General features: G+C 35.4%; 1 protein-coding gene across 4 annotated transcripts in view; it reads right to left on the reverse strand.

Annotated features, from left to right (window-relative positions):
• SLIT2 (slit guidance ligand 2) overlaps positions 1-18,449 on the reverse strand; it is a 345,922-nt gene that overhangs the window by 79,467 nt on the left and 248,006 nt on the right. For 2 of the 4 annotated variants that reach the window (XM_069493904.1, XM_069493903.1), the window contains 7 exons: positions 14,543-14,614; positions 10,313-10,456; positions 10,037-10,200; positions 9,027-9,050; positions 5,043-5,193; positions 2,410-2,484; positions 676-819 (listed from right to left, as the gene is read on the reverse strand). In XM_069493904.1, the coding sequence (XP_069350005.1) occupies positions 676-819; positions 2,410-2,484; positions 5,043-5,193; positions 9,027-9,050; positions 10,037-10,200; positions 10,313-10,456; positions 14,543-14,614 (774 nt within the window). The remainder of the gene's footprint in view (positions 1-675; positions 820-2,409; positions 2,485-5,042; positions 5,194-9,026; positions 9,051-10,036; positions 10,201-10,312; positions 10,457-14,542; positions 14,615-18,449) is intronic. The other 2 variants (XM_069493906.1, XM_069493905.1) reach the window with 1 other exon arrangement.

The raw sequence follows: 18,449 nt of genomic DNA on the forward strand, positions 1-18,449 counted from the left end.
TGTAGAAAATTCAAGTAATACAAAAATGCTGTATATACTATTCAATCTAATCCCCATCTTCCTTGGCCAAAAGCCTTTTCAGAAACATAGAATTTCTTTTTCTTAACGTCCCTATCCCCGAGCAAGTAGATACAAGTCTTAGCATGTTTTCTTTGAAACAGAGAGTAAAAGATACACCAGCAGCCAGTCTTTTTCTGCATTAAGACCTTGCAAGGACAGACAAAAGTAGTCTCCAGATAAGCTGTTAGAGTTATTCCACTGCAGGGGTTGCAGGAGATTCTAAAGCTTAGAGACCTTGGGACAAGAGGGAGTATAAGACAGAGGTGTTTGAGGGAAAGGAAAGAGAATGATCATTGTGAGGCAGGACAGGGGGACCAGAACCATACAAGCATTAGAGCGAGGATGGTCTATTTTGTTGAAGAGACAGCAGCCACGGGGGATTCTCCTGAACATTTGCTATTAATGCACTGAAGGCAGGAGTATTGGAGGAAGGGATCATTTGCATTCACAAAATGTGTGTGTGTGTACGTGTTTGTGTGTGCGACAGAGAGGGTGTGAAAGAGAGACAGAGAGAGTGCGGTGGGGGAAGTCACAGGAGCCGCCTCCCAGGATTATAATGAACAATGAACTACAATTCTTTGGTGGAAGAATTGCAGTGCAAATAAGAATACTTACAAAGTTTTGAGGCTTTCCAATCCCTTGAACATCTTATGCCGAACATTCTCCAAACGATTACTTGTAAGAAGTATTTCATTTACACCAGATGCTCCTTCAAATGCTCCCTCCTCAATATCTGTGATCTTATTGTTGCTAAAGTTTCTAAGGAAAAATTGTTGGAACAAAGATTTTAAATAATTTCTCTTTTACAATGAGGGCACTGAAACAACATGTCTGATGGTTTCCTCCTACCGAACAAAGTCTTCCACAGTCTTTAAGCTTTTCACTGGTCCACCCTACCAGGGCTTTGAAAAGACACCATTTCTCTGTCTCATCAAGACAAAGGGACAAAAATACTAAGAGGGAATGTCTGTGGTAAAAAATACCAGCCTGATCCATGTCAAAATCTGCAAGGGTCCCCAGGGGTATGAAATTCTTGAGTTCAGGTATTGGGTTACATAAACCTTTATGCCTTCCACAGAACTTAATAAGGAACTTTTCAAAGGAATGTCCTTGATTAAAATTGTTCAATGAATTAACGACTTAAAGAAGTCAACTGCATAGAGAGAAAGATGGGATAAAATTGGTAGTGTTTCGATAGCATCAGAAATATATTTTAATGTGAGTTCATCCCCAATTGAACTTGTCCTTTACTGTGTTAAAACCATCAACTTAACTGTCAGTATTAGGTATAGTACCGAACACTACAATGTTTGCCCAGGGGCCAAGGATGTCCAGTTGAGGTAACAGTTTTCTACAGACTTTCTTTCTCTTTCCCACTGTTCTCTCCAAGACCAGAAGTTCCCACCCCCCCCAAACAAGGATCATGTGTATTTATCTTTTTACTTCTCTCAGAGCATCACACATAGTAGCTACTCAGTAAATATATTTGTTGCATTAGAAATCATCTCATAGCTAAAAAGAAGGTGTATTTAGTACCAGTGCAAAAGGAAGGCAATGAAGAAAGGAGAAACCCTTTGGGAGGTAGCATAACATAGAGGTCAAGGGCACAGGTAGTGGGCTCAGGCTGCTCCACCATGTACAGTCTCTGTGACCGTGGGTCAGTTACATATTGCGGACACACATGTATCATGGAGCCATGCTTCTTTCCTCCTGCTGGCGCTTCCTTTTTGTGGAGGGTGCTCCATTGGCCTTACGCTCCTGGCTTCTTTCCTGTCCCTCTCCCACGCCTTCTCAAGGGTGTGGAGTCCCCACTGAGTGCTGTTGAAACTGCTGAGCTTATGAACTTATTTTAAAATATGAGTTGTGGACATGCAGTAACACAGATGAGCTATCAAGCCAGTTTGCCAATCATTAATTTTGACTATCTTCTAATGAAAGTTTAATGAAGCAAAAAGTCAAATAGTTGACATGAATGTGCTGAAAAAGAAATAACAGCATGGTTTGGGGAATAGTAAAGGAAGTTACAAAACATGACTGAACCCATTTTAATGTGCTTAGATTGCTGGATTCCTGCTGTGGCCACATAACAGATCAGCTGTCTGAGTTAACGTAAGATGCTAAGGCTCTACTACAGAAAATGTGGTTGACACTGTTTGAACACATAGGAAAGTCCTTCCCAGAGATTACCCTAAATTCATGTCACAGGTAGTCATTGTATGGAAATTTCCCTGAATTTTTTTTTTTTTTTTATATTTTCCAATTTGCAAAGAAACTTAAAACTATAAAGGAATGGGAAAGACATAACAAAACACTACTGAAATTCAAAAAGATAGTTAACAAACGACTTACATTTTACGTAATTGAGGAAGTTTCTTAAAGATTCCTGTGGCTTCTAATACTGTAAATTCATTATTATTGAGACGCCTGGAGAAAAAAATAAAGAAAAGAAAAGTTGCATTATCAACAGTTAGGAAGGGGTTATGTTTTATTTCCCAAACTGAATTATAACATTATTTAATGGTAACCCAAAAATAAAATATAGTGCACATATCACAGAAGATTTGTACAATATACTGATTTTTTTTCTATTTTACCCAAATTTTAATTATCAAAATAAAATATATTAAGAAGGACACAGTAAGAAAAACCAAAAATCAAAACCAGTTCTCATTCAGTAATCTCTAGAACAAAGTTTCTCAGACTTTTTTTCAATACCACCCCCAAACCCAAGATACATTTTTAGACATTTTTTCTTAATTGCTTGCTCCATATATTTTTTAAATTTACAGCTTTATTAAAATGCAATTCTCAGATCATAAGGATACAATTCACATACTCTGCTATCTAATTTCAGAATATTTTCCCATCCCCCCCCAAAACCCCATACTCGTTACCAGTCACTCCCAATTCCTCCTCCCCACTACTTGTTGGCAACCATTAATTTATTTTCTGTCTTTATTGATTTTCCTGTTCTGGACATTTCATATAAATGGAATCACATAAAATGTGGCTTTTGTGTCTGGCTTCTTTTACTTTGTGTCATGTTTTAAAGGTTCATTGGTGTTGCAGCACATATTAGTACCTCATTATTTTTATGACTGAATAATATTCCATTGCATGGGCATGCCACACTCTCTGTGTTCGTTCATTGGTTAGTTGACATTTGTGTTGCTTCCACTTTTTGACTGCTATGAATAATGCTGCTATGAATGTTGCTGTACAAAATTTATGTTTTCAACTTTTTGTATATACATTTAGGGGTAGAACTGATGGATCACATGATAAATCTATGCTTAACTCTTTGGGGAATAGCCAAACCGTGTTCCAAAAAAGCTGTACCATTTTATATTCATACCAACAATGTATGAGGGTTCCAATTTCTTCTACTATATTATTGTCTTTTTTTAAATTTGCTTTTATAGCCATTCCAGTGGGTGTGAATTGATATCTCATTGTGGTTTTGGTTTGTATTTCCCCAATAACTAAAGATATTGAACATCTTTTCATGTGTTTTTTTGGCCATTTGTATATCTTCTTTGGAGAAGAAGATGTCAATACAGATAATTCAACCACTTTTTCATTGGGAAACGTACCTTTTTATTAATATCTATGAATTATGAGTTCTTTATATATTCTGGATATAAATCTTTTATTGGATGCACGATTTGCAAATATTTTCCTTTCAGTACTGACTTTATATATACTATTTAAAAATTATAAATTTCTTAAAACATACATGTTTGCTGAAGTATCAATTAGAGGCTAGTTTCTACTATAATTCTTCCTTAACAAATAAGCCTTCTTAAGGTGCTAGCATGCTGGAAGATATCACTTCTTTGTAGTATTGTTGGTAATAAGCACAAATCCTTACATGACTATAAAAATAGAGTTTAGTGCTTTTGTTGTATGGTCCCATGCATTTCTAAAAGTACTTGAGCTATGATACAGCTTCATGAATTAATTGGAGTAAAAAAGCATTATTATAACCACAAGGTAGTTTCTGTCAATTCTTTGAAAGACATTATTTTTAATTATTCAAATTGCTTAAAATTCATTAAGGAAGAGGCATAAATATAGACACAGTGGGAGATAAACTATAACACACAATCCCTCTCATCAAGGGGCTATAATCTAGTTGAAGGCAGAAGGATTATACACACATAAAGAGACAACCAACTTTGCAAAGTAAATGACAAATGCCAGATGGTGCTATACACAAACATGGCTGAGATGTTTAGAAAATGATGAGATTTCACTAGGTTTTTCTTGAATTTTTAGACTGCTAACATGAAAGGTCTTCTTTTTATAAATAAAGTTAGTAAAGGCAAACCATACATGAACATAGAATCTATAAATGATTCAACAAACATATTTTAGTGACTACTATGTGCTAGGAGCTGTGTTAGGGTTATAAACATAAATCAGGTCATACAGTTTGGCTATTCCCCAAAGAGTTGTCTTTTCAGCTATTCCTGCTACGCTATCTGTTATTCAGAAAAAAGCTACCCTTCCCACTTTAATACTTGATAATCACTGAATCCTTCCACCTGTGAGTCAATGAAGTACAAAAGTAGATGAAAAGGACTCTTCATATTCATAATTAACAGAGATTCAAAATGGTGACTCTCAAACAACTTTATTTGGTTGCTGTAAGGATTAAATACATTAAAAATCTATTAAGTGCTTACAAATAGGTTTGGGCATCAATAATAACAAATAAACACTATTATTATTAGCATTATTAAGTGCTAACTGAATTTTGAGAGATAAATTAATTTGTGTGATTTTTATCTTTGCATAGATTGAGGAACTAAGATAGCCTCTAATATATTGTTGTATAAAGAAGAGTTATGCCCATGTAATGTGTATTAATTAAAATTCATGTGATTATTGAGAATAAAAATGGCAAGACAAAAATTCCTATGCTTTGATGCCTTCATTTCCTTCCTCCCAACCAGGATTTTGTTGGGGGATGAACTTACAGCTCTGCAGTGTACTGGGGAATGTGGTCTGGGATTTTGTTGAGTTTTTGATTGGAGCAATCCACTGTGGTCCCTTCACAGCGGCACTTTTCAGGGCAAGCCAAATCTGCAAAGCAGTCCCCACTTAATTTTGATCGATAATCTTCTGTACCTATTGAGAATTCAAACCAAAAAAAAAAAAAAAAAGATAACTGAGTCTGAAGGTTAGATTTTTTTTTTTAATTTGTAGGAAGAAAAAAGATCACCATAGATTATGTAGCAGGGAGACAACTTGGGGAATTTTGGTCAATGGATGTCAGGAGAGGGTTAAGAGAAAGGCTTGGAATTTTCTGGAAAAAAGAGTGACCAGATTCACATGACAGGAAAACATTAATAAATTTCAGCTTTTCACAGCTGTACTTTCTGCTGATCCAGTTCTGAGCCATTCTAGCCTATTTCACAGCTAATCATACAATGGGTATTAATTGTTAAAAAGTTTATTTTTTTTCTCTGAGTCAAGAATTGAAATGTATCCAGTAATAAGCATATTCCTATATATCATTGTAAATTAGGGCTTTCAAGGCAAATGGATGTACTCAGGCTTTTAAATTTTCTATGGACTTTGACTATTCTCTCCCTCTCACATAATCTCAGAAATGCCTAAAAAGCCCTCTTTTTTCATTTTTATTTTATAGAAAGAGACAAGTCAATCCTGATTTAAGCCTCAGCAGCTTGTCATGCTGTAGAAAGCTGCGTGACGTTCCATGGTGCTTGACGGAACCATGTTTTACTCATACCTGGCAACCACATGGTTAGATCAAGCACAACAGAAAATCTCGCTACATTATCACTACACCAACCACTAGGCCAAAGGTAAGACCAAGAGGAAAGATGAAGGGAAGTAGGAGAAAAAGCTACAGACGTTCTGGAAATGTAATACTGTTTACATGACATGCATTCTTCCCGCAGAATGTTTATGACCATAGTAAGAGTATTACTACCGAAGATTTCCTGGAAACACAAAGAAGGGGCTATACTGAAAGGTGCCTCCACCGTTCCTCAGAACTGCAGAATGGAAACAACAGCTTTCGGGAACAACATCCAGGAAGAAGTTGAGGTAAGCTACAAGGACAACAGAGAAGCTCAAAAGATCTGTGGTTTCTTCTTGAAAAAATAAATAAATAAATAAATAGGTGCAAAAGACCAAGACTAGAAGAAGGTACATCAGGATTGAAAAGGGAGGACATTATGTTTCAGATCAGACACTTTTACTTACAGCCAAAATGGTGAATTCCTGCAAAAGTAAAGATCACCAAGAAGGAAAGAAAGACAGAGTAATCCCAATTAAGATTAATATGCATATATATAAAACTAAGGTCTCTTCCTTCTTTCTTTGTTATGGTAATTATAGAAAAATAGCACAGTGTGATGGGAGTTGTCATGCTTTGTAAAATTTTATAATATTTTGAGGCACTGTGGTCTTACAAGAAAAGCAAATGGCATAAAAGATGGATAGCACAAATCAAGCTTCTGTCGATTCCTTTAAAAGATGAACTCTCTGCAAGACAGATTTTCTTTTGAGTCACCACTGTAATATTTACAATGCCACATAGAATCGTATTAGGCAAGTACACATGTAAAAGTGAATGGAAAACTAATTATGTAGATCCTCAATAACTATCATTAGCACATTTGGGTTAATCCTTAGGTTGTGGGGTATACTTATTAATGACCTTTCCAACATATAATGTCACTTTAGTGGAAATGGATTAGAATCTAAGAAGCTTGCATTGCTGAATATAATAACTTCAATACATTTTCAGTTAACACCACGGTATTTATTGAGAATCTGTTCTATTGTGATTTAAGCTTTACACCAACTTAAAATATTAAAATGAGGGTACACAAAATCTAAGTGACAAATACATTGGATATCTTACATTTCAAATAATCTCCATTCAAAACATTGACAATAATGCTTATTTTATGGTGGTTCTTTAGGTAGGCTCAAACTTTAATTAAAATTTTGGGAAAAAATGAAGAGGATGCCCAAAGAATCCTTGAGTCTCGGTTTTTACAATTATTATTTTAAATAATGTAAATAAGTTATCAGAAAGTCAAATTAAGACATGGTATCTGATTATAAAGAAACTTTCCAAAACCTATTTTGGCTATTGTCAGTAAGAGGCAAAAAGTGTATCAGAATTTATGAAAACAACTTGACTTTTGGCTGGGCATGGTGGCTTACACCTGTAATCCCAGCACTTTGGGAGGCTGAAGCGGAAGGATCACTTAAGCACAGGAGTTCGAGACCAGTCTGAGAAATAGTGAGATCCTGTCTCTACAAAGAATAAATTAAAAACTTAGCCAGGCGTGGTAGTGCATGCCGGTAGTCCCAGCTACTCAGGAGGCTATGGCAGGGGGATCGCTTGAGCCCAGGAGTTGGAGACTAAAGTGAGCTATGATGACATCACTGCACTCTAGCCAGGGGAAACATAACAAGACCCTGTCTCAAAAAAACCCACAAAAACGAAAACAACAACAACAATAAAACCCTTGATTTTTGTTCTTTATTTGGTGAAATAGAAATATTAATTTTGAAATTATTAAAGTATATTTAAATGGAATAGTTTGAATAATTTGGTAATAATTATATTAATTACTATAATTTGGAGATTTAAATTATGTTCATATTTTATTCTATAAATGGTCTTGTTTAGAATACGTCTTTTTCTGGTTAAGTAATAGATATCAAATGACTTTCTACTTAATTGGGTAAAAATAATTAACTTTAAATGCTGTCAATGAAGGCCAATTAATTGTTCTTTTCAACATGTTATTTACTATGCAGCCAATATAATATATAAAATACTATTGATCATTCAAGCTCAAAATAATTAACATAACTAAATCCGTTAAATTCATAAAAATATTCAAATTATAATTCGGTAATGGCAAGCAACAAATATCTCCTTAAAATAGAGACCAAACCCAGAGCTTTTCTTACTAAAGTATGTATGGTGTTGCATACCAACACTAAAGAAATGTCTTTTTATCTATAGGTCTCAAAAATGTATTATAGTCTTATATATACCCAGGAGATGGTGAATATGGCCAAACAATACTTAACATATATTTTTACATAGTGGTTTAAAACAAACAAGTCAAAGAGGCATTTTACACAATTGGCAGGCAAGGAAAAATAAGTGAAGAAACATTCTAAAGAGCTAGCTCTACAATCATCAGTCTTGATAGTGTTATGAATGAAGTGGTAAAACATTGCAATTACTTGTCTTAGAAACATTTTACCCATCTGCCTAAATTATTCAAGACATTTAGTCCCCAAGAACTTCTGATACTTTCACATCTGACATCAATATTCTTTTTGTGGAGTTATACTGTAATTCTGGATATGCAAGAATGTAAAGTCACAAACAAGGAACAACTGCATATAAATCAGCAGAAAGCTACTGTTTTTGTATAAAAAGTGAAAGTAAGGCAAAAATTAAAGTATACTTTTTTTTAGTATTAAAAAACTAAATGTAAATCTCATGATCGAAAATGCAATTCTGTGTGTTTGTAACTGATTTCATGTAGAACTAGCTCTTTAACAACAGAAAGGTCTCTGTCTTTAAAACTAGCTCAATAAGCTATATTTTAAAAACAGGTTGAAAGATCAGATATACAATGTAAAGAGAAAAATGATTTAAGTAGAAAGCCATAGGTTCAAACATTTCAGCTACTGTGAGAAATTTTAGATAATGTGCCAAAGTAAAAAAGAAGGAGAAAAAGGTGGAGTTTAATAATATATATGTTTAATATCAGAAGCTGCATGCAAAGGTCAGGTTTTCAGGAAACAGCTACAAGTGATCTATGCATAAGTCAGTCTATCTATAGAGTATCCACCGTACTTTCAAAAGCATGCATATCAAAGTTTTAGAAGCTATATTTCATAAGGTGAGAAAAGGGTGTCTGCAGTTAGTCCTACCACCAAGCAAAACCTACCTGGAATGAAATACTGTTCTTTAGCTAAATAAAAAAAGAGAAAAAAAAAAATAGAAGATGCACCTGAATGTCAGCAAGCAGAGATATGAGTTATATTAGATTAAGAATGGACTAAAGTTACTATAGATAATTAAGTGAAAAATGTATATTCACAGCTGTGGCTGAAGTACAATAATGTACAGTGAGTAGTAAATGCATCTATAACTATGGATAACAATCAGCTTGGTTTTGATATTAGCTTTTTAGTATGAATTAACTGCCGAATGTGAAATACGCCTGGGATAGTTAGGTAGCATACTACCAAAAACATACAGAATTATTCTAGCATAAGGAAATAGAAAAGATTAGATCAAAGCAAATAGTAAATTTCAATGAGGTGAGCTTTCTATTTAATAGGAATGCAATGTATTTATATTTAGCTTTTTATAAATAAATGCAATATTCCCAAAATGTTAAAAAGTGGCCTTTTGTAGGGGGAAAAAAGTATCCTCACAGTCTCATGCAAAATAAGAGAATGCAAAATGAGAGAGTGCATTCAGAGTGAGAAGCAAGGATCAGGAGTGTCCCCGCTGCCCTTCTGCTCCTGAGCCTGAGCAAACCACATAATCAGGTCTCAGTTCACTTTCTGAAGAAATAAAAACATGATTAATTACTTTAAGTTGGTCATAGTAACAAGCATGAGACTTAACTTACTTTAAAGGCATTCTGAGCTAGCTAACAGGCCCCTGTTACGTTTGAACCCTGGGTATGGAGTATGAAGTATGTAGCCATCTTTTTAACTTGGTGGATATTCTATCTCGTCTGCTGTGTGTTGTGTGTTAAAAATGTCACATATAGAAGTATTACTATGAACTGTGTCTACAGTTCTCTTTATTTTTTTCTTCACGAGTAGAAGAAACATAAAATTCTACAATATTGAGTCATCAGCCGAAGGCCAGCTGCTTTTGTTAGGTCTCATGTAGCCCTTGTTTTTAGTCCCCGGGGAAATGCCGCACTAAGGAAGAAATTACCTGAACAACGGAATTTCTTGCTTTTGATCTGTCCAATTCTTTTGTTTGCCAGACGGCGGGGGCTGGTGCAGCGGGCACCACTGGTCTCAATCGGGTTGGTATGGAGATAATCCGCCAGCCACTTGAGATGGCAGTCGCAAATAAAGGGGTTCTGGGCCAAATGCCTTTCAGAGACACACACAGAACAGTTTCATATACGACTTGCAAGTGAATCAGCTCTCACATTCAGAGTGAAAACAATGGTCATCAGATTTGATCCAAATCATTTATACGTACATAGTTTGAATGGCCCGAAGAGGTGAAAAAGTCCCCTTGGCGATGGTCTGAAGCTTGTTGTCATATAAGGAGAGAAGGTTCAAGTTGTGGAGATCCTGAAAAGCATCTACCCGAAGGCAGTTTATCTTGTTGGCATTCAATAATCTGTTTGATCAAATAGTTGTAGAATTAACGTGTAGCAGCTCATTAACTCACCTGCAAGATTTTGTCCTCCTTGACAAAACCCAAGTAACAAATACATTTCTTTTAACCTCAACACTAACATTTTAACTTGAATAATTTAGGCATTATAGTCTGGAGATTTGGGATTTTGCTCAATAAAGCAAGAGTCACGTGGTCAAATGAACCTCAATCCAGTGGTACTTATACATGTATTCAATGAGAAATTATTAAACATTTTCCCTGGAAGACGTAGCGGTAGAATAGTAGACAGAGGTGGGTGAGATCCAGCCTCTATTAGCAAGGACATCATCATACAAACGCCATAAAACTTTATCAGTCCCTCAAACAGCCCTGTGGGGAAAAAGTTCATTTTATTCTCAAAACAGCAGCCAGAGTGATCCTTCTAAGCGGATCAGATCATGCCACTCCTCTCTCAGAACCACACACCAGCTCCCAACTGGCTCTGAGCAAAAGCCTACATCCTGACAATAGCCGGACTGTGGCCCACCCTTCTGGACTCTGCCACCTCCTAGTTCTCTCCTCTGGCTATCAGCTCGAGCCGCTGGCCTCCTGGCTCTTTATCAAACACGCCAGACTCTCTTATTTTCTGTCTGGAATATTCTTCTCCCAGATGTCTTTCCAATCACTCTGCTTCCTCAAGCCTGTGCACGTCTTCCCTTCTCAACCCAGCCTCCCCTGACCACCCCCTAATACATGCAGCCTGACTCTGCCACCTTCCCAACGCCCTAGTACTCTCAACTTCCTTTACTTTGACCTATTTTTTCCCCATTTCCTAAAGTATGTATTTCTTCCTCTCATACATAACTTATTTATTTTGTTATTGCTGACGGTCATTTGTATGCCTCCCCCACCAGGCCAGGGATCAGGAGTCTTTGTCTACTTTGCTCTCTTTTATTTCCCAAATGCCCAGCACATATGCAAGGCTCAATAAATATTTGTGGTTGAATGAGGACTTCACAACCCTCTTGGAGAGTGACATGGTACATTACTGCAGTAAAGGTTTTAGTGCTGCGTTATAAACTGCTTAGCTTTTTAACACAATATCCCACAAACTCATTTTTTCCCATAAACTATATCAATATTCTGTAAAATTGTGGTCTACAGGTCATACTTTGGCAAACATCATCCTTGTAGGTTTGACGTGACTGTGTCTGAGCTTTAATTCATGCTGGGATCACCTTTGGGGACCTACTTACTCTGCTGTCCATTTCCCCAGCCTCCTCCAGAGCAGGACTTCCCCTCATCTAAAGCGCCCTCCCTCTGGGCTCCTAAGGATGCTATTCTGTGTTAGGCTGTCTTGTCACCTGTTTCACACAGGCCCGCTAGATTGCCCAATGACAGTTTCACCCTCTTTAGGCAGGACATTTTTTTGATGCCCTTTTTCTTCCTTACCATCTAGTTCATAGGGCTTTGATATGTAGAGCTTAGACAAATATTTAGTAGCTCAAAAAATATGTGCCATGTGGTTTGGGCAGCCCTCATTATCTAACATACTAAAGAATGTTTTCTCTTTTGACAACAAAATGATCTTTGTCTTTAATTAACATAAGGTATTTCCATTTTACTTGCTTGCTTTTTGGGTGCTCCATAGACATGCAAAGCCATGACTTTCTCCAAGTGCCTCTCTTCACTGTGCTCTTTGATCCCTCATCAGGAGCCAAAGTTTTGGTTTCTCCCTGATACAGCTAATACTTTTTCAAAAGCCCTTGAGGGATGGTTAGGGGTAGGCATTGATTAATTCTATACCTAGACCCTTGCGCCACAACACAAGTAACACTGACCATGTTCCTCAGTTCATAAGCTACCTGAATAAAGGAGGTAGAAAGCAAACTGCCAAACCGAGGACAAGGAACTGGTGGGGAGCCTGAAGAAACTGAAACAAGATGCTGTTTGCGGCATCCTGCCTCTCTGCAGTCTGTGCTCTTTTAAATCAATGTGGTCCAAGGTATAGGAAAATAACTACTGAATACCAATTTCTTTTGTTTCTTTCATTTACCTGTTTCTTCTCCCTAATTTCTCATCTGGTCAAACAAAACTAAGATACATAGCTTTATCAAGTTTTCAGCTAACTTATAAAGAGATAATCATGCCATTCCCCACCCCCACCCTCACCCCTAGCAGGCTTAAGAATGAGCCTTAAGCTAGAGATGGAACATTATAAAAGTGGCTTTATAAATAAGGTTTATCGACATACGGACCTCCAGGTTTTATTAGCATGTTTTTTACATCAACCACCAATAAGTGTGTTTGGAAAGAAAAACAAGGTGGACTTTTAAGTGTTGGTAGTAGATAGGGCAATGATCATGAGCGTGATTGTGAGTAACTGGCATGGAGGGTAATGCTAGTAAAATGTGGGAGGTGAGTGACAAGTAGGCAGTACTTGGCTACAGCACCAAGCTATATCTACTATGTGTATCTGACGTAAATAGAATGATTTTACCATGCCGGAAACTGTATTTGATAATTTTACTGCAATGATTAAAATAACTGAAACCCAAATAAAGTCATTAGGTCACAAAATCAGTATTTTTCATGACTCACTGGTCTATTGTAAAATAAATTTATTGGGTTATATAGCATTAAGGAAACAGAGAGAGCTGGGCATGGTGGCTCCTGTCTATAATCTCAACACTTTGGGAGGCCAAAGTAGGAAAATTACTTGAGGCCAGGAGACCAGCCTGGGCAACATAGGGAGATCTCATCTCTACAAAAAATAATAAAATTAGCAGGGCATGGTGGCACGTGGTTGTGGTCCCAACTACTTGGGAGGCTGAGGCAGGAGGATTGCTTGAGCCCAGGAGTTAGAGGCTGCAGTGAGCTACGATCACATCACTGCACTGCAGCCTGGTCAACAGAGCAAAAACCTGTCTCACAAAAAGAAAGAAAGAAAAGAGAAGAGAAGAGAAGAGAAAAAGAAAAAGAGAGGAGAGGAGAGGAGAGAGGAGGGAAGGGGAGGGGAGGGAGAAAAAAGAGAGAGAGAGAATGGGAGGGGTGAACAGAAAGAGAAAGGAGAGCACCTCATATAGTAATGTTCAATATTTTTTTGTTAACATTTTGATCCATTCGTTTGTGTGGGTGTGAACTGGGAGATGATATAAAATACATTTGTGCATAATGGTGAAAAAGTTTAAGACATGGATAATAAAACATAATTATGAATGTAAGTTTATCAAGAAAGGAAAAAAATCTACATTTAGGAAGATTGTAGGATTAGGAATAAATATTTACCAAATAAACACCAACAAATAAATATGCCCCAAAGAGAAAAATAACATTTTGAACTTAAGAATTTTAAAAGAGACAGACTGTGAGCTAGTTGAGAAAAGAAATTACATCACACTTATCTTTATATCCAAAACTTCAAGGCCAGTCTCTGCTCCAAATGAGCTGTATTATAAATATGATGATTTAAACAGAATTTTGATGATCGAACACTTAACAATCTTGGTATTTGCATGTTTTTATAAGCATGCATTAAAATATGGGGTCAAATCTGCTTCTTGTAAATATGTATAGTAGATAGTTCTTTCAAGACAAATGAGTAGTAGCTATTGTCTAAGCAGAGTGGTCTTTGATTTACAGATAATTCTCTCACTAAATGTTAGTCTGAAGACTATTGCTGTATTATAGCTCACTGCCACCATCGTTGTGTTTGGGGAAGTTATTCCAATACTGCAGCTCCTGCAAATTCTTCAGACTAAGATCAATAAGCATATCACCATATCTCTCTTGGTTCCAACTACCGCTTACATCAAAACAGAGATGTTTCACAAGGGCAGGGATCGTACAAGATTTAAATGATAGAACAGCCAGAATGCAAACATTCATGAAAGTGTAGAGCGAACAGTTTTGGGACAATTCCAAAACATTGTGTCCTCAAGTAAAGAACCGTCTTCACCGTTAGCTTTACTAGACTAATCTTTTCTATTTCATTAAACTATATAATTTTGGGTCAATTTTTTCTGAAGCTTCCATGAAAATATGAGATGGTAAACTGACTAATAGATATTATTAGGTTTAAAAGATCCAAAACAATCAAATACTTACAGTAGCTGTAAAGAAAACAGTCCTTCAAATAAACTTTTTGGGAGTTCCGTAATTTTATTTCCATAGAGAACACTGAAAAAAATGTTTTAAATGGAAAAAATCAGACACCAAACTTGCATAGCAAATTTATCTAATATATATGTATTCAGGCATAGAGGAGACAGTAGGCATTCAATATATCATAGCAGTTACAGTTCAGTAAACAAACTTCATTTGCAAATGTCTTTTCCCTGCTTACAGATCAGATATATGCTTACTGGAGAAAATCTGGAAAACACAGAAAAACAAAGGAAGATTTAAAAAAGTAATATAATTCATAATATAACAAAGAAGAACACTAATGATAGACTCCTTAAAAAGGAGTTTCCTTTTTAAGGAAACACTCCTTAAAAAGAAGAGGTTTGGGTTGATAATACTGGTAAACAGTAGAAGGAACTCATAAAGGTACAGCTTTTCTTTTAAACATATAATGTGTATGCTTGGGAAATGTAAGATCTGTGAAGACAGTGATTATGAATATGAATTTAGGATAATTGTTGAAATTTATATTCAAAACTTATATTCTCAAGGAAATATAAACTGGAATGAATCATCATGGTACCCATCTCTGATCTGACACTAAGTATAGCCACTAAGGGCAAGGACCATGACTTAATCACCTCAGTACACCTAGCATAGGTTTTCGCATATAGTGAGGCTCTAACTTTGGACTGACAAGTGAAATTATAAGATAAATTAGCAGAAAAACAAATTAAGAAGTAAAATTAACAAAAAGGGTGATGTGAGAAGATTTCAAGAGCAAATGAATGGAAATGGTTGACTCATCACATCATTTACAAACAATAGGTCTAGGATGATGTCCATCTATTTTTAGCCCTAAAGCATGGGGAAAAGAACTAAGTGTATAAAAAGATAGAGACTATATTTTGCAGGGACATTTTGACAATAGGTATCAAAAGTCATAAAGACGTTATGTGAATTTTAACTTAGTGGTTCTACTGTTAGGAGTTCAATTTAAGGTAATAATCAGAGACAAACATAATATTTTATGTACAAAATGTTAATTATGGCATAATTGTAACAGTGAAAAATTAAGTACCAATAAAATGTTCTCAAATCCCCAAATAGGAGATTGGTTAAATACATATTTCACATTGATAAACATCAAGTTTTGAAGAGTAGTGACATAAAAGTCATCATGATATGACATTAATTAAAAAAGAAATACAAAATAGTATTTATAGTATTATATTAATTTTGAGTGAAATATATACATATATACAAAAAAGTAGAAAATATTTAGATGGCAGGTGATTTGCCATTCAGAGATGACTTGAATTTGCATCTATATATTTTTATGTCTTTTTATATTTTCTACAAGTATATATTACTTTCAAAAATCAGAAAAATATTCTTTTGAAAAAGAAACAAACAGATATCATGATATGTAAAAGAAAAATCTGGAATGAGACTCTAAATAATTAGTATGTTTGCTAGCAGTACATGATTTCTATCTGAAAAAGAAGAAACTAACAATACAAAAGAGATAAATAAGAGTGAGGGAAACGTTGGTTCCCTTTGAAGATGTCAGAGAAAGGTGTGATGTATTACAAAATATGAAGAAAATTCTCAAGAGAATAAATAAAACTGGTTGCTGTCTGAGACAGCAACAGAGACATTCCTTTTCTCTCTTTGGATTTTAGTGATATAGCCATAAAATATAATGTAAGATTTCATTTGTATAGAATGTAGATTTTTTTAGAAAGGCAAATCAATTAGAGGAGAAATAATTTAAAAAATCAGATAACAAAGGAGAGAATTATATATTGTCAGAGAAAGTTGGAAAGGAAATTAAGAAAGAACAAAGCATGACTAAATATGTTTTGAGGTCAAGAATAAGAAGAGAAGGCATTTGGAAATATAACTGTGCAGATTTAGATGGCGATTCAGGATATTCAATTCAGTATCATTCAATTAATTCACTCAACAGGAGATATATTGCACTTACTATGTGCCAGCAACTTTGCTAGGTTCTAAATTTGGTGGCCAATTAAATTGAATACAACTGTTATTCTTTGAATGTTCACCATTTGCCCATGTACCAGGCACTGATATGACTGAGATGAATTAGGTATGGCTTCAAAAAGCAGTCTAAAAGAGTAATTTTGAATACTGGAAAAGTCTCATATTTTGAATCCATTACAAATTAGAAAGGAACAAAGATGCATACAAATTGTGGGGGTCCCACATAAGAATCAAGAGATGAACAATTTAGTAGGACATTTATTTGGAACTTTTGCTTCAAAGGTTGGCTCAGGTACCATGAAAAAGGATTACCCAGGAGATGCATCATATTTATATATGAAACTATTTTTTCCCAACAGATCATTCTGTTTTAAGACCATGTTAAAAAATAATAGATGCTTATTGTTAAGGAGACAAGATGGGTAAATGGTGAATAGAAAGAGGAAATCACAGGATAGAGGAAATCTATCTGTATAGCTGTTACTGGCATATAGACTATCTTTCATAATAATATGATCATAAAGTCATACTGAATGTAATGGAAATGAGATTTCTCTACAAAAAGTTACAGCAATACTAGGGTTGGGGCCAGTGATTTACACAGCAATGGGATCAAAATGGCAGCAATGAAAATGAGTTGAAATATCAAAAATCCAAAGACCAGGACAGAGAAGTAGGATGACAGTCAAGGAAATAGGGCCAAAATCTATAAAAATGAGGGAAAGACATATCATCACATAAAGATACAAAGTTCAAGAAGGCTGGTGAGAATTTGTGCTACACTCTTAAAAGGGAAAGAAAACTTAAAAAAAATTGAAAGATAAAAATGAATTTGGCTGAAAAGAAAATAAATGCAAGAAGGATTTGGATAATATCATTCAAATACCAAGAATACCAAATTGAGTACCTTCTCTACAGTTTTGTCATATATGACTTATACTCACCACACTATCTGAAGTATACAATTACGCTGATAGAGAATTTTTATAGTCCTTTGACACAACAGGGAAATCTTAAGGCAGCTCCTGTACCTGCTACATGTGTTATCATTCCTTTTACTCTTTGTTATTATTTTATATTTTAATAGCTTATTACATAATAATTCATAATATAATCATAACTATATGTGTTCATAAACATAGTATAATGTATTGAAGTAAGCAATAAATTATTAAGTTTACCTCTTGTTCTATTTATTATTTACTTTTTTATTTCTTTTTATCTTTTCTTTTAATTCTCACAACCTCAAAACACTCAATGAACATTATTAAGGCAAGAGCTTAATAGTAAACATTGCAAGCAAGCAGATATAAATAAGAATTCTCCACATATTTCTCTCCTTCTTTATATTTAATGATTATCTTTGAGGCACAAAGAAGTCAAGGACCAGGAATTGGTATGCTGATTTGACTTTGTTCTGTCCTGTAAGGCTAGGAGGTTGTCAATGTTACCTTTGGATAGAATTACCACCGTCCAGGATGGTATTAACAGTACTTTATGAACAAGGTGACTGGGTGATTTAACTGAGTTTTATCTTAAACTTTGTTATTTCAGAACCTGACATTCCAGCCTGAAAGCACACATGACTACACTCTCTACATTTCCTGCTGACAATTGTTCCTCTAGTTTTGGGCTTCCTCTAGCCAAAACCCTCTAAAACAAAAAACAATCAAAACTGAACCCAAGCACATATTGCAGGTTAAGTGACAGTTTTCCATTTTCTTCCTTTAAAGAAAACTGTAGGGTTTTGAGCAGACTATAATAGCAACCTGAATATCATGGGCCCAGACGAGCACTACACTGGAGTTCTCTCCTGGTAGGCATGAGAGCAAATTGTTCTACACCCTGCAGGGGTTTATCTGGGTCTCACACATGTGTATCC

The sequence above is a fragment of the Eulemur rufifrons genome, chromosome 19 (genome assembly GCF_041146395.1).
Source record: "Eulemur rufifrons isolate Redbay chromosome 19, OSU_ERuf_1, whole genome shotgun sequence".
Taxonomy (NCBI): Eukaryota; Metazoa; Chordata; class Mammalia; order Primates; family Lemuridae; genus Eulemur; species Eulemur rufifrons.